General features: G+C 48.7%; 1 protein-coding gene across 1 annotated transcript in view; it reads left to right on the top strand.

Moving 5' to 3' along the window:
- The window catches only part of FAM53B (family with sequence similarity 53 member B), a 52,135-nt gene extending 28,074 nt beyond the window's left edge, over window positions 1–24,061 (top strand). Inside the window, exons 4-5 of the mRNA XM_068140177.1 lie at window positions 3,016–3,740; window positions 20,302–24,061. Of these exons, the coding sequence (XP_067996278.1) occupies window positions 3,016–3,740; window positions 20,302–20,622 (1,046 nt within the window). The 3' untranslated portion in view covers window positions 20,623–24,061. The remainder of the gene's footprint in view (window positions 1–3,015; window positions 3,741–20,301) is intronic.
- Window positions 24,062–25,777: the final 1,716 nt, after the last annotated feature.

Here is a 25,777-nt window from a genome sequence, read left to right as displayed (position 1 = left end):
AAAAGAGACTGGCATCTTCATTTTGACACCCACCCCTCAGATATTTATAGACATTAATTAATAAGATGCCCTCTCAACCTTCTCAAGACTAAACAGCCCCAGGTCTCTCAGCTCAAAAAAAACAAAACACCTTTCTCCAGTTCTTTAAGGGTTGAGACAACTCCATGAATTTGTTTTGGAGCAAACAGTTTTCTTTTTGCACTGAAAAAAACCCCAAACATTTTAGGGGTTATGCAGTAGTGTGGGACCAGTCACTCGTTCTGGGTAGTTTGGAGGGGACGGTTGTGCCAGGGTCTCCTCCTTGCCCTGCCTAAGAACCATGCTGCAAGGGGATAATAGGGAAGTTACTATTTTCTTTGCAAGGTTTGGAAGATTTATGTTGTTTGTGCCAAAGCAGGGGTGAAAGAGGAAGGTGTCCCGTATCCTCCTCGCCAAGGCCTTTTGTACAGTGAGACGTCTCCAGCCGGAGAATCATGGCAGCTTGCCATGAAAAATCAGCTTCTATTTCTGTTTCTTTTGTCTGCTGACCTGACCCATGAAATCTCTCTGCTGGCAGCAGAATACAAAGGGAAAAATAATAAAGATCTAAACATAGATGTAGTTGTTTAGTGCAGACTTCTCACTATTCATTGTGTTTATTAAAATGAGGACAACAGCAGTTAAAATGTCCTGTGGTTATTGAGGACAGAGACAGGCTCTTTATGGCTGGAGCTGTTATGGCAGCATCTGGATGCAGTGAGAAATGAGAAAACTGGCCAAGGGTGGTGTGAGGGGCCTCCTGACATGGAAGCTAAGCTTCAATCAGAAATATTCTGCACCTTTGTATCTTCTCTATTAGGCTGGTACCTGCAGCTGCGGGCTGGGTATGGCTTTTAATTCATCCTTCAGCTGCCTGAGTGGAAAACCCCCAAAATCCCCTAAAATATATTGCATCATTTATATATGATCACGTGAAACTTGGCAGCGGTGGTGAGCTAGCACCATTTGCCCTTCTGTGCAGCAGCCAACAACAAAACCAGTCACCAGAGAAGGTCTGCTGGATGATTACTTTTTTCCATTGCAGCAGCCAATGGGGTTGTCCTATCATGGTTTTCCTGTTGAGTGTAACTGCAGCGAGCTCTGTTCACCTGCGCTGTGGAAAAAGACCTTGATAACACTTTGCTTTCTTCTTTCACTGTCAGCAAGACCATGTGCAGGAATGGCTCTTAGTCCTCTCTTTCAACTCAGCCATCAGTGGGACTTCTGAACAGGGATGTAGCTGAGTTTGCAGTCTTCCTACGTGGAGCTGCCCATACCATAGTCGTTTGAGCCTGTGGACTTCGGAAGTGTGGGTTTCTTAGAGCTTTACCCAAGCACCACAAAGCCCATTTGGCAAAAGGAATTTCTTGATGCTGACCCCTAAACCGTGCAACAGGTCACAGCTATCTTTTTTTGTGCTGCTTTGTAAGGCTCTTAATTACAGAATGGTGGGCGCTGGAAGGCACCTATGGAGATCATGTAGTTCAGCTCCCCTCCTAAAGCAGAGTCACTGAGAGCAAGTTGCCTAGGATCACAATGTTCAGGTGTGTTTGGAATGTCCCCACAGGAGACACCACAGCCTCTCTGAACAGGGGCAGCTTGCTCCAGGGCTCTGGCATCCTCACAGGAAATAAGTTTCTCCTCATGTTTAGGTGGAACCTGCTGGATTCCAGTTTGTGCTCATTTGCCATTGTCCTGTCACAGGGCAGCACTGAAGAGTCTGGCCCCATTCTCTTGACACCTGCCCTTTAGGTATTGATTAGCATTGAGAAGATTCCCAAGTGCAAGCCAAATTTGCAGGAGGATCAAATTCCCATGTAAACAAAAGCTGAATGAGAGGGAGAAAATGTTTAAAAGTATCTTTTTTAAAAAATGGACCTATTAAGCAATTTAAATCACAGAATGGTTCAGGTTAGAAGGGGCTTTTAAAGGTCATCTAATCAAACCCCCCTGCAGTCAGCAGGGACATCTTCAACTGGATCATGTTGCTTAGAAAACCCTATGCAGCATGACCTGGAATGTTTCCAGGAATGGGGCATCTATCGCCTCTCTGGGCAACCTGGGCCAGTCTTTCACCACACTTAGCACAAAAAATGTCTTCTTTCAAGTCTGAATCTCTCTCTCTCAGTTTAAAGCCATCACCCCTTGTCCTGTCACAAGAGGCCCTGCTAAAAAGACTGTCCCCATGCTATATTTATTACAGAAATGCAACAAGAAGGAGATGGCCTCACAACAGGAACTTAAGAACAGCACCTTGCAAAGAACTGCTGGAGTGTTTTGTGCATCTGTTACAGCAGCAGCTATCTTAAAGCTGATTATGTGCACCAACTTTTGTTAGACAGAGTATTTTTGGGTCAATTAGAGATGCTCGGAGCCTTAGTGGGAATAAGCTGGTTTCATTGGAGCAATGCAGCAGCTGCTGAGCAATAGGTTTTGGAATGGTTTTTGTTGGGATTTCTGTGCTGTGACAAGCATCTTGATGCCCAAGGTCACTCCCCTTTCTGTTAGGACCATCCTAACTGCTGTCACATCTCCTTTCTGGCATTTAGTCCTCCACGGTCCATCTCACCCCAGCTTTGTGCTCTTGACTGCTAGTTTTTGTAAACCTCTCAGGCAATTGTTGCTTGTGGAGCCCAGGACAAACCACAAGCATCCAAGACATGATTTAACACAGAGCCATGCCATGTTACATGGCTGAATTTCCCTTAACTAGTGCAATCTGAATATCAAAGGCACAGTTTTCTCCTCTGCCACCGGTTTTGCTCCTGCTGCAATTTTCACTTTGTCTCTCTCTCTGTCTCCACTGCAGCCACCACTCTGATGGCAGTTTGGAAAAACCATATTCCAAGAGTTAATTAATTTGTACTGGAAAACGTCCCATATGCTACTCTTTGTGTTTGTGGACGTCAAAAGCGAATTGCAGAATTAATTAACGCTAATGCCTGTGTGTGTATCTTGGTTGTTTTGTTGGGTTTTTTTCTCCCCTTTCTGAACCAGAAAATGACAGATGGAGAGATCTCAGTAGGAAATGTCCACTTCAGCTCGAGCAGCCAGGCACCAGCATTTGGGACTGTTTGTCGGACAAGGGCAAAGAGGCCTCACGCTGGCCACGGGAGACAGCCAGCACCTGCTCCGTCACCAACCTGATCAAAGACCTCAGCCTCAGCGACCCCCACGGTAACCCCTCTGCCCCCCCCAGCAAGCGCCAGTGCCGCTCGCTCTCCTTTTCGGATGAAATGTCAAGCTGTGGGACCTCGTGGAGACCCTCAGGCTCAAAGGTGTGGACCCCGGTGGAGAAACGGCGATGTTACAGCGGGGGGAGCGTGCAGCGTTACTCCAACGGCTTTGCCACTATGCAGAGGAGCTCCAGCTTCAGCCTGCCGTCGCGGTCAAACCCGCTCTTCTGTGAGCATCCCACCTTCAGCAGCCGGCTGGGCTGCCAGCCGCGGAAATCGGCCCCCGGTGGGCACGGAGGAGACCGGGTGGACATGCAGAGGTCGCTCTCCTGCTCCCATGACCGCTTCTCTTCCTCGGAGTACTGCCCGCCCTCCGCCAGCAGCACGCCTGCCTCCACGCCGGAGCTGGGGCGCCGGGCCGGCGGGCTGGCCCGCAGCCGCTCGCAGCCCTGCGTCCTCAACGACAAGAAGGTCGGGGTCAAGCGACGGAGACCCGAGGAGGTTCAGGAGCAACGGCCCTCATTGGACCTCGCCAAGATGACCCAGGTAAGAGGTGGCAGTGCTGTTCCTGCTAGGGCCCTACAACAACCCAGCAGAAAGGTGATGCTGTTCTCTGCTTTCCTGAAAATCCTGTAGGCTCCTCCTGAGGTGGGTCTGTGGCGTGCAGAGTAACCTGAGTATCACAGGGAAGTGCATCTTCTTGTCTGAGCAGAAAACCCCTTCCCCTCCAAATGGATCTATTTAATGAACTTCCACATTGCTGGCTTGCACTGATTTTTGCACATCAGCTCCACCATGGTGGTGCTTCCTCCTGGCATGTGTTTCAAACAGGAATATGTTAAACCCCACGTTTTTGAGTTCAGGAGAGAAGAACTCCAGGTCTGCCATGGCGAGGTGAAGGCAACAACCCAAGGAACCTAGGCCTGGCTCCATTAGGAGCCAAATTCATACCACTACAGGCCATGCATGCATTTACCCTCTGTAATTTTCCACCCTGGAGATGTTATCACATTTCATTTTCACTTGCAACACAGAGCACAACCTCCCTCTTCAATCTGCTGCACAAAGCCAGATAACAGATCTGAAGTGCAAACCAGGGAGGTTTTTGGTCCCCCAGTCCTCTCCCAAGGCCAAGTGACTGGGGTGATATCAGGGGAAAAGCACGACGGTTGCTCCTGTCTTCTGATAAACCATGCCAGCAACATTTAATATGCTAAACTTATTTTATTAGCTAATAAACTGGATAGGCAGTAAAAATAACTGATATGTGTTAGTGTATTTTACTAATCACAGACTGGAATAGCAAAATTGCCCTCTCCTAGTTCCTTCTCTATAAGCATCTGCTAGTTGCTTCAGCTCTTACATGTGGTGCAGGAGTTCCCCAGCAAAACAAAGCCTGCAAAAGACCCAAACCTGCCTCAGAACCAGCCACAGGGAGGGTAAGGCTTTTGCCTTTGCAGCCACACACTGATAACCAGAGCTTTTCTTGAGTCTCTGTTAATAACCCACTGATGTAAGATGAGGTCATGAATGGGCTGTGGAAATAGGCTGACCAGTCGAAAAACCCATGGTGCAGAGTGGCTGGGGGAAAGAGGAAGAAATTTTTTACACTGAAGGTGATGAAACACTGGCCCAGGATGCCCAGAGAGGTGGTAGATTGGAAGGGTGTCTGCAGGTGCTTTTTGTGCTGATGTAGAAGGCTCATGGAGTAGATAGGAAAAGAGTGTCCAGGCTCTGGTTTTCACCTTTTGGAGCAAAAGGTCTGAGACGTGATGCAGAACTGGGCCAGGAGCCACACATGGTGTTGCCCTCGGTGCCCTCATAGCTCCTTCTGCAGCCTTGCATTCCTGCCCCATGTGGTGCAGGGGACATGATGAAGAGACAATGATGCAGGACCTTGAGGCTTGAAGCAGAGCTCACAGCTGGTATCAATGTTTTCCAGCATCTCCGTCCTTCAGCTGCTCCCTCGAGGCTCCATTGAGGCTTTTGGAGGACACAGATGGGCACCTTCACACAGAGACATGAGACACACATGCATTTCTCTTGTAGTAGATGTGCCTGAAATAGCTGTATTACAACTGCAGAGCTAACATTTGATTATCCCAGTGGGCCCAGCTAAGCACTTCAACAGTTAGGCTGAGCTTAGCCAACAAGCTTTGCAAAACCCAACTGTATCAGGCGGCAAATCTGACCAAAATATTTCACCAGGTGGGATGCTTGGGGCAGTGGCACTGGTGCTCCTGGCACAGCACTGACCTTCCTTGCCTTCTAAGGGTGCTGTGGGACAAAGGAAGCTTCTTCATCACATCAGACCAAGGGGAAGAGTTTGTTGGTTGGGAAACAAAGGGCTTGGCTGAGAACTGGGAGCTTCCCTTTGCCTCGAGTGGATTTTGAGGCCAGGCACACGTTTGTAATTTGGATAGCCATGGCTTTGTCATGGACAGGTGACTCAAGGATGACAAAAATCTAATCACTTGTACATTCAAAAGCATCTCAGTCCACATTCCTGGAAAACCTTCAGCTTGAGGAATAGTTGTGTTTTCTCTGGCTGCTGACCTCCACTGCAAAACATCCCTCAAAATGAGAAAGCAGAACCTGAACACCCTGCATTGCTCAGCTACCCACAAGCATGAGTTTAGACAAAAATAGCTGTTGGGGGTGGTTTGTCCTCTCCAAGAACCCAGACCATCAAGAAAAGGCCCTGAAGCCCCTTGCTGCGAGGCATGAGCACTGTAGGAACAAGGAAGGGATTGCCTGGGTGCAGCATGTCCCTCTCCTATCCTCTTCTCACCCACTGGTCCAGGCTGGGTGACCAAGGATGCAGCAGTTGCCAGCACAACCAAACAACACCATCAGCATCATGTAATTCTGCAGCTGGGATCCAGCCCAAGGCAAAATCCAGCACAGCCATGAACTCTGCTTTAAGCCTCAAGGTTCTGCTCATTGTGTCCTGTGGAGCATTCTTGGTTTCCAGGGAGGAAACCCAGCCAGGTCCAGATGCCGATGGCAATGGGTGGATCCCTGAGGCAGGGACATGCTGCTGGGTTTGGGGCAGTAGGGGTTTAGCAGAGTGGGAAGAAAGCAGAGCCAGGAGCTGTGCAGAAGTTTCATAGCTCTTCAGTTACAAAAAGCAGTGCTGGCAGGCTGCTCTGGCGTGGGAGGACTGGCAGAGAGGGATGAGCAGGATTAGGCAAGTTATGGTGAGCATTCTTGCCTTTGGTGGGGCGGGCTTGCAGGGCAAGGGAAATGGTCAGAGCCCCCCTGCCAGGATGGGAACACCATGAAAACCATCTAGTTGTGCTCAGTTAATGGTTGGACTCGATCTTAAAGGTCTCTTTCAAGCTAAACAATTTTATGATTCTCATTCCTGTGGGCAGTAGGAGATGGGGGTTAAGTGTGCTAGAGGAAAGCCACAGGTTTGGGTATTCCTTCAGGCTGCTTTTAATGACTTTCTAGGAACAAGACTGGAAAGGAAAGTGATTTCAGATAAAGAGCTGAAGTAATGGCAAGGTGTCCATGTGGCTGCACATGTGCCCTAGTCTGTTGGTACAAGGTGCAAATAGCCAATGTGCAGTGGTCTTTGTGATTCAAAGACAAAGAAAGCCAAACAGTCCAGACTGAACTTTCCAGTAGACCTCAGAACATTTGCTTTACAGATGGGGAAACTGAGGCATGAGGCACACTGAGTTACTGGGAGCTAATGGCAGAGGTGGGGATAGAGCTCGGGGTGCTGGATCAGCACCTGGCTCTGGGAGCAGACTGGTTAATTTTGTGCTTGTTCTGGTAACCACATGTGTTTACAGGCCTGAAACTCCCTACTGTCATCAAAATAAAAATAATTTGACCTGAAAGAAATGTTTTCTTCATACCAGGAGGGATATTCAGGCCAGGCAGGAGGGGAAAGAGCTGCTCCTGGAAGCAATTATATGGCCACATAACTGGGCTAATTAAGAAAGAGACTTAAATGTTAAAGTTGTGCTGGGAGGAAAAAGTACTTGGGAAAACATGGCCTTTAATTCCTCAGGATGCTGGGTTTGTCTCTTCTCTCTGCAGTTCCCATAGCTCAGAGAGGGGAGGGGAGCCTATATTGTTCCCCTCATATGGCACCAAGGTAGAGAGGCTTCAACTTCAGGCACAATCCATACCCTGAACATAGTTGTCATTGGAATAACAATTTTTAAACCCACAGCACCATGAAAATCTTTTTTCCCTAGTATGGGTACTAGGGGAACTGTTTGGCATTTCCAACATCCTTACGCCCCTTAAACCATCAGCCATCCTTTCATTTTGGTGCAGGGCTTGGGAATGCTTTCCAGCTTCGGCTTTCATTCCACCTTTCCATGTGAAGCGCAAGCCAAAGGAGGACAATCTCCAACCTCCAAAATCCCAGCAGTTGTTCTGACAGTATGCTAATTAATCTAGTGGCAATGTGGTCTCCTTACTAGGTCACTGCTCTCAGTCTTGCAGCTCCAGGGACCGTGTCCATACCAGCAGGATGTAATCAGAAGTGGTCAAGATCAGATTTTTCCATGAATTAGAAGGTTTCTCAAAGAGCTGCTTTTCTCTTTTTTTCTGTCTAGGTACAGGTCAAAAAATATGGGAGATGAGCAATATTGCAAGGGGGATGGGAAGTCACCCTTGAGAAGGAAAACCTTCTGTAAGAGTTAACAGAGTCCTGGAGCAGGCTGCCCAGAGAGGTTGTGGAGTCTCCTTTTCTGGAGTCATTCCAAACCCACCTGGACATTGTGATCTTGGGCATCCTGCTGTGGTCGATCCTGCTTTAGCAGGGGGGTTGAACTAGATGATCTCCAGAGGTTCTTTCCAATCCCCACCATTCTGTGATTCATTGGGCTTGGACCCCAGCTGTCCTACCAGCTGGCTGTTTTGGGCAGGAATGGGTGGTTTGACCCTTTGCAAGACACCAGAGGAAGCTGTCTGGGCCTACTGGGTGAGAAAAATGAATGTTCTAAAAATGACCCAGAATCTGCCAGAGATGCTATGTGACCTCCTTGTTTTTCCTCTCCCATGGTCTGCTGCAGTTCTCCTCCAAAGGGCACCTTGTTCTGCAGTGACCTGGGGTTTTGCCATTTCCCACCTCCACCGCTTTCCAGCATCTCTGTGAGAACATTCCTCACCAAAGCACCTCACGGCAGGAGCACACAGGGTCCGTTGGCTTGGTCTGAGTCATCCATCCACGGGAAGCCGAGCCATGGGCCAGCCCTGCTGTTGGCATGTGTGTGTGCTGGCTGAGCAGATTGCTTTCCTTCACACAGGCTCTGGGGAGCTGCTGGGGGGATGTAACGTGTCTGTCACAGAGATGGCAGCCGCCCCTCCTTGGGAATTTGCAATCCTCCCTGGGCAGGGTGGTGAAGCCAGCCCTTGCTATCTCCTGCCCGTTCTGTTTCCTGCCTTGTAACATTCTGATAGAGCTGTTACTGAGAGAATGGAATTTGTGCTCACATTTCCAAATGCAGACATCCTTCTTACAGATGTTCTTTAAGTCCAACAGAGGGCTGTGAGGATGATCAAGGGACTGGAACATCTGTCTGATGAAGAGAGGCTGAGAGACCTAGGCCTGTTTAGTCTGGAGAAGACTGAGAGGGCATCTTAATAATGTTTATGAGTATCTGAAGGGTGAGTGTGAAGAAGGTGGTTCCAGTCTCTTGTCAGTGATGTCTTGTGATAGGACAAGGGGCAATGGAACACAGAAAGTTCCACCTCAGCATGAGGAAAAACTTCTTTACTGTGAGTGTGACGGAGCACTGGAAGAGGCTGCCCAGAGAAGCTGCAGAGTCTCATTCTCCACAGGCTTTCAGGACGTGTCTGGATGTGTTCATGTGTGGCCTGCCCTAAATGATCCTGCTTTGGCATGGTGATCCCTGGAAGTCCCTTCCACCCCTAACATTCTATGAGTCTGTGATTCTGTGACTTCTTTCCACAGCAAATTGGATCCAAACACTACAAGACCATGCTTCATTTCCACCCAGACTCATAGCATCCTAGAATATTTTGGATTGGAAGGGACCCTTAAAGGTCATCTAGGGCACCCCCCTTGCAATCAGCAGGGCCATCTTCAACTATATCAGGCTGCTCAGAGACCTAAACAACATTATATGGAATATTACCAGGGATGGGGTATCTGTCACCTCTCTAGGCAACATGGGCCAGTGTTTCATCACCCTCAGTGTACATTTCTTCCTTCTATCCAGTATAAACCTCCCTCTTTTAGTTTAAAACCATCACCCTTTGTCCTGTCACAACAGGCCCTGCTCAAATGTCCACCCCCATCCTTCTTATAGCCCCATTTAAGTATTGGAAAGGTGCTCTAAGGTCTCCCCAGAGCCTTCTCTTCTCCAGGCTGAACAACCCCAACTCTCTCAGCTTGTCCTCACTGCAGAGGTGTTCCAGCCCTCTGATCATTTTTGAAGACTTCCTCTGATCCCTGTGAATCAGGTCCATGAAAGGCAAACATCTTTGTGGCATGTAAGCCATAATACTGTTGGCAATGATTGTCACACATGATGAGAGATGGTGGTTCCTGCCAGCAGGCTATGGTCTATGCATAGATAATAAATGAAGCCGTGGTTGACACCTGTGCATCATTTCTGATGGCTTCACAAGGTTTTGGCTTCTCTGTGAGCTTTCAAAGCATTTGCAGTTTGAAGAGCTACATCTCTCATCCCAAATACTGTAGTACTGATGTCTTCTGCTCCTGAGTTTTCTCTAGCATCTCTTGACTTTCCTGCAAGGGTTGTACCCATGAACGCTGAGGAGTCTGAGGCAGCTTCCAAACTACTCCTCCATGAAGCTTCTTATTAGAATCACAGAATCATAGAATTGAATAGATTGCAAAAGACCTTTAAGATCATTGAGTCCAACCACTAAGCTAGTGCTGCCAAGTCCACCAGTAAACCATGTCCATAAGCATGTCTAGACATAGAATCATAGAATTGTTTCAGTTGAAAAATACCTCTAAGATCAACTCCAACCATCCATCTAGCACTGCCATGGCCATGTAGCAGGGCACATAGTACATGGGACAGAGACTAGTTGCTGTAGAACAAACTAACATACCCTTGCATCTCCCCAAGGTTCTGGAGAGCTTTGCATGGTCATGAATTCACCATTAGTAGCTATCTGCCCTGTGGGTGGGCAGTGCAGGGTGGGTGAGAGGGTACTGGCATCAGTGGACACCAGCTGAGAGGGTGGTGAGGATGAAGTACAGGGTGTGCTTAATAAGGAAGACTTATAGAGAAGACTGTGCCTGAAAGATACCTGTTGCTGGAAGGGAGCTGGTATGTTGGAGCCAGGAATAACAGGACTATTCAGGGTGCTCTCTGACAGCTCTCAACAGTGCCATTGATGGGGTGATTTCACTGTCCTCTGAGGAGCACGTGCCTTTGCAGGATGGAGTCATCTGCACTAGCAATCACAGGAGAGTCCTCCTGAAATACGGATGGGTGGTTCTTGTGTTTTTCAGCATTAAAATCAGCTTCAACCTGGGCTGGACATCCAGAGGACTAGGGTGTGCAATGAGGTTCCTCTGGTGGCTGGTAGCCAGGCTGTCCTCTGCCTTGCTTTCCTAAGGAATAGTGGCAGCTTCTGTGGGGACCCATGCATGAAGGAGCTCATACGCTCCTAAAGCTGAAATAAACAGCTCAGCAGCTTGGAAACGTTGACTGAGGAGAAGTTTCAACCTGCAGGATGGGTGAAGTAGCCTCTCATCTCTGACCACCCAGCTCTTTCATTGAGGGGTAAAATTATCTACACTTTGATACAAGAAGAATTTTTTCTTGTTTTAATTTTAACAGCTTGCAGGCAAGGGCAGGAGGGGTGGCAGGGACCCTTCTTGGTGCCAGCACCCACGCGAGTCGGTGCAAGTATTGCACAAAGGTAGTGACAGGCAAGAAAACCCCAGAGGTTCTTACATTCCAGACGTATCCCAGGAAATAGTTTGCTGTTGATGTAACTTCTAAGACAGATTCCATCCTCCAAGCCCCAGTGTTTTTTAAATAAACACGAATCAGATCCTGCAAAGGTCAATTTGTGGCTTGGTGGGAAAAAGCCCTTGGTTCAGGATCAAAAGAGAAAGAGGTTTGGAGGGTGCAGAGGACCTCAGAGGCTGGCTGGTTGTAACTTTGGTCAGACTGTTGCACATGCCACCATCCTTATTCATTGTTCTGGTATTTTTTTATTTAGAAACACAAGTAGTTGAAAGAAAGTCAAGTCAGTATTGAAGATTAGGTTCATAACGATGTTTACTTCTGGCATGAACCGTTAATGGGGATTTTTTTTCCCTCCCTATTCTTTTGACAAACAGTTCTCTGTATTCCATGGTGAGTCTAGCAAACCTCATCTTGGATGGTGTTCACCAAGGCAGGAGGGACCCAGTGGCAGTCATTGAGATTGCCACTGGTGTGAGCCCATGTTGCTGATGCCCTCCTGCCTGTGATGCCAAGGAAGGTGCTTGTAGGCTCTGAGGAACTTCACCCCTGAAGATTTCCATTGCTTTCAGAGATATTTTGCATTTGGTTTTCTCTATGCTGTGGTTAAAACAAAAGCTCTTGTTGGACATCATAGATTGGCCTAGTCAAAGAGTTTTACCAGATCCATGGCATTGGCTTATCAATATCTAAAGGGTGGGCATCAAGAAGATGGGGCCAGACTCTTTTCAGTGGTGCCCAGCAACAGAACAAGGGGTAATGGGCACAAACTGGAACCCAGGAGGTTCCATTTGAACATGAGGAAAAAATTCTTTGCTGTGAGAGTGCTGGAGCCCTGGAACAGGCTGCTCAGTGAAAGGCTGATCTGCTGGTGCAGCTCTCGAGTGACCATTTCAGGCAAGGTACTTCAGTAGCCAGAGGACACTTGTAGGAGGTGATTTATTGTCACAGGCTCTATTTTAGTTTCCCAACAGAGCTTTTAATAGCAGTGCCCTGTAATGCAGTGACATCCATTGTTTTGATTTTACAGTCAAAACGGTCCCATCTGCCCCACACAGAAATTTGTGAGTCACCAAACACAATGGGCTGAAAATAAATTCAGCTGTGGAAGCAGAAATGGGCCATGCCCAGGGACATGGGTGTTCTGCCATGAAATCACTTTCCCAGTGTGGGCTGGGACTTGTGCACATGGATGGGCTCCTCTGGCAGCATCCCTTGACTGGGTGAGGGAGGTCCAAGTACTGAAGGATCCTATGGTACCTGGGGATCATGACCTGCTACTTTGTGCTCCTGACTCCATCCCCCACTCCCAGCTCTATCCCCTGTTCCCAACTCTACCCCACCATAGGGCCCAGAGATGTAGAGTTGGGGTTGTACCCTTGTTCATGCTCACATGGTAGGATAAGGCTGGAAACATGAACAAAGCTTGGCAGTGTCTGTCCCAAAAGCAGACAAAATCCAATTGTGTCCCCAAGATGCACATCTGATTCACCACGTGCTGGTTAACCCTCCAGTCCCCAGGCTCAAACACTGTGTGGACCAAAGAACAGCTTTTATAAAGCACAGAGATTCATCCTTGAAAGAACTGACATGCCCAAAAGTAGCAACCAACAGCAGCCCACCCAAATCCCAGCACTCCAGGAGATTTGCTGCTCCCTCCCTGGTTTAGGTGGCTGCAGCAGCATCAGGATCTGCAGACAGTGGTCAGACTTTTCTCCTCTTGAGGGTGCTTCATTGATCAAATCTTCTGCCAGAGGATTCTGGAAGCATTTGAAGCATAGAGCAGGGTGCAGATTTTCAATCTGCAGCTAAACACAGCTCCTTTGGGCATGAGGTGATGTGGCTGTGGCCAAGCAGGCAGCCAGTGATTTTGCAGAAAACATTTTTCCATTCAAAATTCTAGTAGTGATGGTCAGAAGTTACTTGGGAGCCTCTTGCCTTGCAAAACTCTCCCAAAACATTTCAGGAAGCAGGAGGGAAGTTCAGCTTTCTTCTCAAGAGAAGGATGCTCAGGGTTAGCTTGGAATTGTGACTGTGTCAGAAAATACATTTGTTCTTGGCAGAAAATAAGGATTTCCTCCAGTTACCATTTGGAATGGGAATGGACCAGGAGGCTGCTCTAGGATCAAGTCCCCATGGGTAGGATGCTGTGCATGGGTGGGAGCATTACTGTTGTCTGATTCCATGCATAGCTGAGCCTGCTGTATTTCTTCTGGGATTTGATTCTCCAGCATCTCCCTGGAGCTTTGTAGCACCAGAGGGATTCCTGTTGGTCGGTCATGGAACAGCTTTTTCTTTTGCATTTGTGGAAACTCACCAAATGTCCTCACTCTCATTGGGACAGCTTGAGAGTTCCAAAGACAAGAGCAAAACTGAGTAAAACCGAATTCACTCCAAAGGCAGGCTCTGAAGGCAGCATTGGGCTTGATGATCTTAAATGCTGAGGAAAGCATGAGAAAAAACTTCTTTACTGAAAGGGTGATGGAGCACTGGAACAGGCTGCCCAGAGACAGTTGGACAGTTGGGTTGGACACGATGATCTTGAAGGTCTCTTCCAACCTGGTTTGGTTTATTCTAAATTGTACATGGTACCAAACCCCTCTGGTTCTACATTTTCTACTAGTTTAAAGTAACAACATAGTCCCATCAATGTTATAGATCCTTTGAAAGTATATATGAGAGGTTGTGGAGTCTCCTTCCCTAGAGACTTTCAAGACCTGTCTGGATGCATTCCTGTGTGCCTGTCCAAGGTGATCCTGCTTTGGCAGGGGGCTTGGACTCAATGATCTTTGAAGGTCCCTCCAGCCCTTACCATTCTATGATTCTATGAAAAGCTCTTTTTCAGCCTGAATGATTGTAATACTAATGACTTAAAGCTTCCTTCTTGCCTTTTATTTTGGGTTAGTCTGTTTAACACTGTGGTGTGAAGCAACTCAGTAGGATAGTTGATATTTTTGAAAGCTGTTTTCCACGCAGAACAGGATAAAAGCAAAATTGTCTGCTAAAGCTCTAGACTTTCAATGCCCCATCCAAGCACTGGTGCCTGTTACTGCAAGAGTGGGATTGGGACTATGCAAATATTACTATTCTTTAGTGGATGAGAATCCCAGCATCATGGGGATTAAAAGGGACCTCTGGAGATCATCTAGTCCAACTGCCCTGCTAAAGCAGAGTCTCCCACAGCAGGTCGCCCAGGATCACAATGTCCAGATGGGTTTGGAATGTTTGCAGAGGAGACTCCACAACCTCTCTGTGCAGCCTGCTCCAGGGCTCTGGCACTTCAGAAGAGAAGAGATGAGAAAGCAGACCCTGAAAACAAGCGCAGCATCATGGTACCCACTGTGAGGAGGGCAGGGAGCCATCACCTCCATACAGGGGATGCTGCTGCAGGCACGTTGGCCTGACATAGGATGCAAGGGTGTTTGCAAATTACTCAAAGCCTCCATAGATAAAATTGGGGAAAAAAAAATACAACACTGCATAAGTTTGAGCTCCCTGAGATGGCAGCACTGTGCATAACCCAGCGCCGGCTTTGTGCCAGGCACACGAGCTCTGTTTGCATTTCATGTCCCCCATGACTGCCTCCGGTGTTCTCCTTCCTCAGGTATTCCAGTCGTCTCTTTCCCAACACTTCATTCATTGCTCAGAGGCTCTTTCCCTACACAGGGTCCATGTAAGACCCACAACCTCTCTCCCATGCCAATGTTGATCCTGGCAGCTGGTGCTGCTGTTGCATGTGGCAGCCGTTGCCAGCACTGCATCTCCTTGTGTCTGAGGAGGCCAAACAGCAGTGAGCGACGTGCTGGTGAGACTTGTCAGAGGCATCTGCTGAGCTGCAACTGTGCTGCAGTCTGGGGAAAGCTCCTGAGATGTTCCTCTTGGTTATAAGGAGGAGAGGCTGGCTGTTCTAGCCTCAGGACTGAGCAATATCTGGTGCAGCAACTTCCCCATCTGCATTCGTGAGTGATGTGTTCCTGTGTGTCCTGCCCTAGGTGATCTTGCTTTGGCAGGGGGTTAGACTCAATCTTCAGAGGTCCCTTCCAACCCCTACCATTCTATGATTCCTCCCCTTCCTACTCACTGGGAAACCTGTCTTGGGGACACCAGCCTGGAGATGGAGTTGGAGAAGGTTGTGGGTGCTTTAAAAGTAGTGGAGAGGAGTGTGTGTCCGGCCCAAATAACAGCAGATGCTACTAATGGAGCTCTGCAGAGCTTTAAAACCAAGGAAAGCCATTTTCCACTCTGAAGCATCTGGCCATTCTTCTTGACAGTATGAATAAGTCCTTTGCATAACATGAATGGCAGGTAGAATCAGAGAATTGTAGAATGGTTTGGGTTGGAAGGGACCTTTCAAGGACATCTAGTCCAAACCCACCATGGTAAACAGGGACATCGTCATCTAGAGCAGGTTGCTTACAGCCCTGTCCAACCAGCCCTGGAATGTTGCAGAATCTACCACCTCTCTGGACAGCCTGGGCCAGTGTTTCCCCACTCTCAGTGTAAAAAATTTCTCTTTAGTCTAAATCTCTCTCTTTTAGGTTAAACCCATCACCCTTGTCCTGTCACAGCAAGCCCTGCTAAAAAGTCTCTTCCTATCTCAAGCTGTGCCAGGGGATGTTTACGCTGGATGTTAGGAAGAAGTTCTTCACAGAAAGGCCATTGGAATGGGCTGCCCAGGGAGGTGGTGGAGTCACCGTCACTGGAGGTGTTTAGGAAGAGACTGGATGGGGTGCTTGGTGCCATGTTTTAGTTGATTAGATAGTGTTGGACGATAGATTGGACTCAATGAACTCAAAGGTCTCTTCCAACCTGGTCTAGTCTAGTCTAGTCTAGTCTAGTCTAGTCTATTCTATCTTACCTTGCTGGCCTCTTTTAAGTACTGAAAGCCACAATAAGGTCTTTCCACTTCAGCATTCTGTTCTCCAGGTTGAACAACCCCAACTCTCCTCACAGCAGAGGGGTTCCAGCTCTCTGATCATTGTTATGGCCTCCTTTGGACCTGCTCCAACGTGTCCATGTCTTTCCTGTGCTGAAGACTCCACAGCTGGGCCCAGCACTGCAGGTGGGATCTCACCAGAGCACAGTAAAGCAGCAGAATCCCCTTCCTCTACCTACTGGCCACCTGGCAGGCCTTTGTGGTGATGCTGATAAGCAAAGTGGCAGATAACAACCCAGGTTGAAGGTGTTTTACAGGAGACGTTTGCCTCAACATGTGCTTTTACCTCAAGCTGGGCAGAGAAGCCCCCAGCAGAGGTGACTTTACTGACTGGAGCTGGGTGGGGAGGTCTAGCAGAGGCACATTGTACCTGCACGGAGCAGCGCTGCTCACCACCCGCTTCCCACTTTCCTTCTGGCACTGGGTTATTTTCAGCTTTCTGAAGCAACTGTAGCCCAGTGTGCTAACGGGAGGTGATGACAGCTCAGTAGGTAGGGCCGGTGGCGCTGACAGCTTGTAGGTTACACCTTCCCCAGGAACATTGCAGCAGTCACCTGGCAGGGTGGAAAAAAAAATGTTTGCTCAAAAGCTGTGGTAATGGCAGGGATCCCACTCCTGCCAATATTGATTCTAGCAGATCCACCGTGTTTGCAGGGACGGCTTTCAGGGACAAGCTCACAGCTGGGTTGTTGTATGAGGGGAAGAGTTACACCAGAAATCATGCTGAGGGATTTGTCTAGCTTCTTCACTTTAAGGGCTGCCAGCCTCTCTTCCCTGTGGGGACACAGCTCAAGGCATGCAAAAACCTGTGGAAAAGGATGGATGTTAGGGATGGGTTAGCTCCTGCAGCTTTCCCAGCTTTTAGTGTGTTGGTCCCTGCACCCTGCAGAGCATCCTAAGAGCCCTGCAGGAAGGCAATGTGGCCTGAGCATGGCCATCACTCTGCAAGAAGAGCTTTGCTCTAGAGGTTGGCTGGCAGTGTGTGGCTCATTCCACATGGCCAAGGGTTTCTTATTTGCATTTTAAGATGATTTTTCAAGTGCTTGCTGTTTGCAACATCGCATTTTCTTCCTCTGTGTGAGAGATGCTGGATTGCTGAAGCTTCAGGGAGAGTTTGGGGAAGGAAAACCAGCACCTTATATTATAGAATCATAGAATGGGATGGCTGGAATGAACCTTAAAGATCATCTAGTTCTGACCCCTCCACCGTGGGCAAGGACTCCATTCCCTGACACCAAATGCTCAGAAATGGGTTATTGTGATTGTGAGTGAAGGTGTTTGGGGTGGAAAGTATATTTTAGAGGCTCCCTGTGGGAAATCAGGATGGCCAGAAGCATCTCCCAAAAGCCACCTGTGTCATATCTCGAGGGTATCTGGATTCCCAGTTTCCCTGAGACCAACAGCATCTGAGTTGCCTGATGTCCCTTTCAGCCTGGTGCCAAAGGACGAGGTTGTGGAGAGGCTCGGAGGGGGCCCAGGGCTGCCTGGCCATGGGGAACAAGCACAGCATTGTGCCACCAGAACAACTCTTTGGCCGATGTCAGTAGAGGACTTGACTGCCCAGTTCTGCCAGCTCAGCACTTCAGCACATGCTAAATTCACCCAATAAATAAAAAAATGAGCAAAAAACCCTTGATGGGCTGAGAACAGACGCTGCATTGATGGTGGTGGCTGATCTACTACTGCTCCACAGCCAGCTCAGGCGATGCTGGCTCCAGTTCTCACCATCCTGGGAGGACCCTGCCCCAGTATGTTCCTCCTTTTGAACCTTTGCAACAAGCTGGGAAGGTGAGGCATGGGATTTTGTGGCAGCTGGTGCCTGTGAAAACTTGTTTTGCCAGCCAAGCAACGGCAAACCTGCGTCAGGAGTGCCTCCACCCATCACTCGCACTTGGCCTTCCTCAGGCAGCAGATGCTGCAGTTCTGGAAGCAATGGGACCATTGGAGAGCTTTTTCCATCCTCTTCTTGCAGGGAAAGCAGAAATGTTACTTGGGATGACTGAAGGCTGTACATGGAAAATGTTGGGTTGCAGTATGTGTGGAGTTGAGCAGGGAAAATGAGGCTGTTGGCTTATCTTGCCAAAGTCCAATGAAAGGAAAAGTTCCTGAAAGTCATAGAATCATTTAGTTTGGAAAGGACTTTTAAGATCAAGTCCAACCATTAAACCAGCACTGACAGGCCATGGAATCCCAGCATGGTCGGGATTGGAAAGGACCTCTGAAGATCATCTAGTCCAACCCCACTGCTAAAGCAGGGTCACCCACAGCAGGTTGCCCAGGATATCAGTGTCTGGGTGGGTTCAAAATCTCTTCAGAAAAGGAGACTCCACAGCCTCTCTGGGCAGCCTGCTCCAGGGCTCCAGCACCTTCGAAGTAGAGATTTTTCTTCACGTTTAAGTGGAACTTCCTGTGTTCTAGTTTGTGCCTATTGCCTTTGTCCTGTCACTGGGCACCAATGAAAAGAGTCTGGCCCCATCCGCAAACCTCCCACCCTTTAGCTATTGATCAGCATTGATGAGATCCCCTCTCAGTCTACTCTTCTCCAGACTAAATATTCCCAGGTCTCTTGGCCCTTCCTTGTCAAAGAAATACTCCAGTTCCCTCATCATCTTTATAGTCTCTGCTGGACTCTCTCCAATAGTTTCCTCTCTTCTCAACTGGGGATCCCAGAACTGGATACCATACTTCAGATATGTCAAGTACCTTCATGGATGTTCTCTGAAGCTTGGAAACGCTTTTCATTTGGATGGGAAGTGTTTTTGGTTGCTCTCCAGGTTTCATCTTCTTCATTCTTCATTACAGACATCACCCATCTCCTTCTCTGAAACGCTGTAGAGCTTCCTCCATCCTGACAGGATGCCATAGCCCACTTGCCTGTACCTGCCAGTACCCAGCATGCCTGTGCCTGGGTCCTGAGCCCAGGGAAGCACCAAAGCAGGAGATGAGCTCACTTAGCAGCAGGAGAAAGCCGAGTGTTCTCGGAAGTGCCAGAGTTTTGTTTGTAGAAGGGATTTGCACTCCTGAGAGGGCTGTTGACTTTCAGGAGACGCAGGCTTTCAAGTGCCTAAATAACTGCTGGAAATACGCTTGCAAATTTTTGTAAGCACTTAGAAAATATTTCTCCTGTGTCCTCAGGCCTTCTCCAAGTGCAAGTGGTAATTACAAGTTGCCCATTAACCACAATGTGCAGATCTCTGTTTGGAACTGTTACACATGCAGCACCTGGAAGGTAGACCACAAGAAGGATGACATGGGGACTGGGTGCAGCTGCATTTTGAAAGGACAAATGTCTTTTTTTCTCACATGGGCTTGGGGCTTGTGAGGGTTTGGAAGGTTGCAGAGGCTGAAGGACATGTGAAATGTAGCTTGGGAAGTGGGCAGCTCCTTTATGGGCAGCAGAAGCTTCTTTCAGATACAGCAGCACCTGCGTCATCTCCTGCAACGACTAATTGTACTGTGGTGTGTCATTGAGTGCAGCACCCAAAATCTCTCAGCAGTGTGAGGTCACCACAAATACCTTGGAATTCTTAAGAAATGGGAATAGACTTGTTTTGATTGGAAGATAATTTTAAGATCAACAAATCCAACCATTAACCCAGCACTGCCAAGTCTACCACTAAACCACATCCCTCAGCACATCTTTTAAATCCATCCAGGGGTGGTGACTCCACCACTGCCCCAGGCAGCCTGTTCTAGGGCTTGATAGCTCTGTTGGGAAGAAATTATTCCCAAGTACAACCTAAACCTCCCCTGGTTCAGCTGGAGGCTGTTTCCTCTTGTCCTGTCACTCGCTGCTTGAAAGAAGAGACCAACCCCCACCTGTCTACAACCTCCTTTCAGATAGTTGTAGAGAGCAAGAAGCTCAGCCTCCTTTTCTCCATGCTGAACAACCCCAGCTCCCTCAGCCATTCCTCACCAGAGCTGTTCTCCAGACCCTTCTCCAGCTTCATTGTCCTTCAGACATGCTCTAGGACCTCAATGTCCTTCTTGTAATGAGGACCCCAAAACTGAACCCAGTCCTCCAGGTGTGGCCTTACCAGTGCTAAGTACAGCAGGATAATCACTTCCCTGGTCCTGCTGGATGTCCCCCGGTGGGGCTCACGCATCTGGGGGCCAGGGTGGCTCTCAGCTCACCTGGTGCAACTTGTAGCCCAGCACGGCTTCAGAATTCTCTGCAGTCCCCATCTCCACCCCCCTCTCAGCTGCCTCTCTCGTTTTGCCTTTGCAGAACCGACAGACTTTCAACAGCCTTACCTGCCTTAGTGCCGCAGACGAGGACAGCTCCCAGCGTCTCCTCGGCCCTCAGCCGTGGACCCCTCATTCCCCGGAGGTGATGCCAGGCAGAACACCCGCCTGCACCCCAGTACCGGAGCCACCACCTTCGCGGGCTGATGAACACCGGACCAGCAGGGATGACCTCTCCTGTGAGGAGGAGGAGGAAGGTGGTGGGAAGGAAGGCAGGGCAGCATGGCAGAGCAGTGGGACAGGCTCTGAGAGCCTCTTCCAGCTGGATGGCGAGATAGATATTGAGCAGATAGAAAATAACTGAGAGAGTGGTGGGTCCTCTCGCCCCGGGGTCAGGAGGCTGCCAGCAGAGCCGTGGAGGGATCCCCACTGCCGGCAGTGGGTGTGTGGGGTCCTGCCACTGCTCTCCTCCTGCCAGCTGGAGGGGACGGAGCAGCTTTGCCAAAATTTCATCAGGTATTTAGAGCAATTTGTGTGCGTGCGTGTGTAAACCTTGAGATTTTTAGTAACTACTGTAGCCAGAGATCAGCTTGTCAGAGGAAGCTCCCTGCCTGACTGGGGAAAGCCAGCACTGGGGCCACCAAAGCCTCCCATTTAGTGAGTCGTCGGCTTTCGCTGACATAGGGTTGGAGCCGATGGGGCTGGCTGTGCTCTCCAGGTCCCAGCTGCATTTGTTCAGACAGAAATGCTCAAGAAGCCACCACCCCTGGGATTGGAAACAAGGGGGAAAACCTGGAATGCTGAGCTTTGCAAAACAAGTGCTGGCTGGTGGCTGTGGGGGCAGATGTGGCTCCTCTTCAGCTGCATCCATGTGGCCTTGGCACCCTCCTTACTCCCTATGTCCGTGGCAGTGCCATGAGAAGGAAATCACAAGTGAAGTGTTTTGTTTAAATTTAGTAAGAGATGGGGTTTTACTACATTTTTTTTTTACTTGATTTTTCCTTTCCCTGATGAGGAATTAAAGGGATCCCTGGCCCACGCAGCTCCAGACTGGGGCAAACATCCACAGTGGCACTCAGCAAGTGCTGCCCAAGGATGCTCAAATGCCTTTCTCTCCTGTTTTTATTCCTTTTCCATTCCCCTTTCTCAAACTTACTGGGGAAAAGCCCCACTGAGGCTCAGTGCCAGCCTTGCTGGGTTCCCAACATCCTGTTTGGAGCAGGGCTGGGCTGCTTGCCCACTTACCAGCGGCTGTGCCCCTTTTGCTACCCAAGGCATGGCTGCCACCCCCATGTTTTTTGGCTCTGTCTTACTGTGAAGAGGCTGCACGCCCAAGGCACACCATGGGGTTACTTGACAAAGTCAGCTGTTGAAAGGCTGAAAACCTAGGTAGCAGCACTGAAAGCTTTTCCTCTTCCTGTGCCTTTCTAAGCACAGACAAAGTGGTGATCGTTAGGTTTGTACGATATGAGTTCTCCTCGGCAAAAAATAAGCTGTCCACTTGCTAACAGGTTTAGAAGGACAAATACATTTTTTGTTCTCCCTGTCTTTTTTGTTGTTGTTGTTGTTTGTTTAAAGCTGTAGGAAAGCTGTACAAGTGGCTTCCAGCATCTTCTGCAGGTTCCATCAAGCTTAGGGTTTACTTTCTGAGCTCTGCAAAACTGATCAAGGAAAAGTCATTGAGACCAACAGTGGTTGAGGACATCACTTTTCTAATGGGGTGCAGCACCCCCATCATTGGACCTGTAGGAGTCTGCAGCTCAGAAAGACCTGGGAGCTGCTAGTACAGGTTTTATTCATCATTTCTGGTTATGTTAGTGCACTTTTTTCCTGTGGTGGTTTGGGATGTGTATGATATCTCCCATCACAGTGGAACCCATCAGCTGTTATATAGCTTTATCCTGGCACCGCAGAGGTTTTGCTCATGGCAGTGGCCACATATACTCCTTCCAGGCTAGGCACAGGCAGGACCAGCCCAAAATACCTGGGGAAGGGCTGACAGAGATGTATTTTCATTTTGGGGAGCCCTGCAGCTCTTGAAAGTGTCAATGCTTTGTTGAAAATACATCCTGGCTTCATTTTTAGCCCTCCTTTAGTGGAAGGCGCTGCCCATCTCAGACATTTTGGGAAGGTTCAGCCATGCCAGCGTTTCCCCAGCCCACTGCTGATCCGTGACACAGCCACAGCATTGTTCTCAGCTTGGAGTCTTCCTCATGCTCAATACTCATCACTGACATGTCCCTGATCTCAGGGTGCACAGCTCCTACTGGCCACAGGCACCTCTTCACCTCCCAGCTGACCGAAAAAGGGTAAATTCACTCGAATCCATGTCGCAGAGCTCTGGGTGGGCTCTCGCATGTGCATCGCCGGGGCTGTAATTCCTAAGGGCTTCTTTTTTCTTTCCAAGGGCTGCTACCGGTGCCATGCTAACCCCATCCTGGTAGGAAGGTGACCAATGGACCACTCACTACCCAGCTGTCCTCAGCGTAGCCGTAGCATTCAGTTTACATACAGCACAACCCACTTGCCTTACTAAAGATGCTTCTCCAATGAGTCATGGCCTTACACTGGGCACGTTCCTGTAGGCGCAGACTAGTTAGCGACAGTTCATGAGGCCATGGTGGTGTTCTCTTGGGTCTTTCATTGTTGGGTTTGTATGATTTCATGTACTTATTCTCAGTTTAAGAAAGCCTTACTTTCCCCCCCTGCCCCCCCTCTTTTATTTTCTCTCTCTGTAGAGGTAAAAATGTGTGGATTTATATATATATATATATAAATGATTAAAAATATTAAATATAATATAGTATGTGCCTCAGATTCAGGGGACATCCTGTTGATTGTAAAGTCAGAAGTGGCGTTACTCCCCAGTATCAGGAGATCCATACCTTACTCCTCCAGTAGCTGAGCTGGGCATCCCCCCGGGGGTCGCTGCTCTGGGGTTGGAAAGGCCTTCACCTATTACACAGATGCTTTGGGACCCCCATCCCCCACCCCCCGGTAAGTTCCTGCCGGCTGCCAGAATGTGATATTAAAGTAATATGCAGACAAGGGATGTTGTTTCCTTGGTAGCTAGCTCAAACAGGCTCATGATTGTGAAGAGACTCAGTGGCTTGCCCCAGCATGGCCAGCAGCCATTTCAGGACGGCAGCGAGCTGTGTCCACAGCAATAAGAGTTCATCATCCTGAAGGAAGAGAAGGATTTTAATAGGAAAAGTCTTAGCACGTGGACGGGGAGTTTGCTGTGTGTTGGCAGGTGTTTTTTTAGCCTGTTCTATGAATGATTGCATTCAAGCAAAACAAAAACCAGTTATTTGTAAAATAGATTGTAATTTTTTCCACGTTCTAGCATAGCCTATTCTTTGGCCAAATAAAGTTGTGTTTCAAGTGCATTGTTTAAAGAGCTCCTGGCTGAACGGGCTGACAGATGTATGTAGGATGTCCTAGGATTGTAGCAGTGCTTCACAGCGTCCATGGGTTTGATGTTCAAGGGATCAAAAGAAGAGGGTGGCCAAAAAAAGTAAACGAGAGAAGAAGGTTAAAAACTCAACAAAAGCCTTCTGAAGCTATGACCTGTAGTAGCCAAGTCTCGCTGGCAATTGCACAAGCACGGCGAGATGTACGTGTCCCCAGGGAGGGGTTGCCCGAGGTGCCCCACCAGTGCCGGCTGCCCTCTCCCCATGCGGGCGAGGAGGCTCCCGCTCATCCTCCCCTCCATGACTTGATTGCACTAGAGCAGCTCAGTCTCAGGAAATTGCTTGTTACTTTTACTGTGTAAATAAAGCTTCCTGGTTCAATAACCCCTGGATGGTGTCTTACCTCTCTGTTCTGTCCTCATGGCTGGACACTGCTGTGGGCTTGGGGTCACCAGGGACAGACCTGGCCCTGGGGATGTGGCACTGGTTGGGGTTTGATGGGGCAGAGCTGGATGTGGGTGCAGGATCCCCACATGCCTGTCCTCTCCTGGTAGTGGGTCTAGCTGCACCTCCTTGACATCTCCACGGATGCTGGGATGGGGAGTGTCCCAAAAATGGGTGTGGGTGGTGGTTTCCCAGCCTTGGATTGCACCAGAAAATGGGGATTTTGTGATGTTCATGGAACGCATCCCTCTGTGGCGGGGGAACATCCCATGGTCCTCCAACTGGACACTGGCTGTTATTTAGCTCTAATGCAGTCAGAGAGGTAACAGAAAAATGCATGGGAAAATTTCCTCCCCAAAAGGGTTGTTAAGCCCTACAGCAGGCTGCCCAGGACAGTGGTGGGGTCCCCATCCCCGGAGGGATTGAAAAGCCATGGAGATGTGGTGCTGAGGGACATAGTTTAGTGGTGACCTGGCTGTGCTGGGTTAGTGGTTGGACTTGATAATCTTAAAGGCCTCTTCCAACCAAACTGATCCTACATTTCTACAACTCTAGGATTCTATTTAAGTGCCAGGTGCTTAAGGACAGAGAGAATGCTCCAACCATTAAAATCCAAATTCAAGGCAGGAGGCCACATCAGGGTGAGGCCATATGGTGGGGGTTAAATAAACTGGGGAACTGGGATGACACCTCCCTACAGCCACTGTGAAGAGCAAAGACTGGCTGCGTTTCCTTGGGCAAGCAAACACTGTATGAAGTTTTCATGACAGATGGCAGGATGTTTGTCTGCCTAAACTTAGTCAGATTGCAGTGATAGGTTTAGTGTGCTAGAACAAAAAAGGAAGAATTACAGGATAAAAAAGGAATCCTCAGTGATCCATCACAGCCCTGATGTTCAAACTGCATTTGTGGCATTCTCCACATGCACACGGATACACACGGTGCTGTCCTGTACACTTTGGCTGAACTGCTACCCAGAGGATAAAAAAGCAGCCCCCAAAGTTTGCACTAAGGTCATTTTCCCAGCTGTGGTTTATTTTGTTAGAATTTAATGCCTAGCCCACTTTCCCTTGGTGTCCCCAAGGGGTGCTGTGCAGCTCAGCAGCCAGCTGGTAGCTCTGAAAAACAAGTGTTTCCAATGCTTGGAGCATCTCTTTGGTGTCCTTCAGTGACCAGGGTCATCTTCTGTTGCTGGAAACATCTACCTCCTGCTTGAGAATGGACAAAGCAGTAGCTGAATGCAGACAGTGGCCAGAGCAGGCTGCCTGTGTATCTATAAATATATGTAATACATACAGAACTGCACACTTTTCTATGGTCCCATGGGAGGTCTGAAGCAGGTTAAATCCACATACTCTCCGTCCACTCCAGTCTAAAGCACAAAGTCTTGCCCAAAAGAGTGCAGAGTTGCTGACATGGTGGTTAAAAAGAGACTTTTGCCTATAAAAATGTGACCCTTGGTGAGCATCAGTAAAAGTGAACAGCCCTTGCTTCCCTTTGGCCAGAGGATATGATGGAGCAACCCTCACTCTTTAATTCTTCTCTCTGGTTTGAGTCCCTGTTGCTGTCATGCTCTTGCCACATGCAGCATGTCTAGGTGATAGCATGCACACTGCAGAACTGTTGGGTGAGAGAAACTAAAAACCCCATGGATCTGCTGGA

This window comes from Melanerpes formicivorus, unplaced genomic scaffold, assembly GCF_026170545.1.
Source record: "Melanerpes formicivorus ecotype bairdi unplaced genomic scaffold, bMelFor1.0.p_v2 SCAF_6, whole genome shotgun sequence".
Taxonomy (NCBI): domain Eukaryota; kingdom Metazoa; phylum Chordata; class Aves; order Piciformes; family Picidae; genus Melanerpes; species Melanerpes formicivorus.
This window is presented reverse-complemented; position numbering and strand designations above follow the sequence as displayed.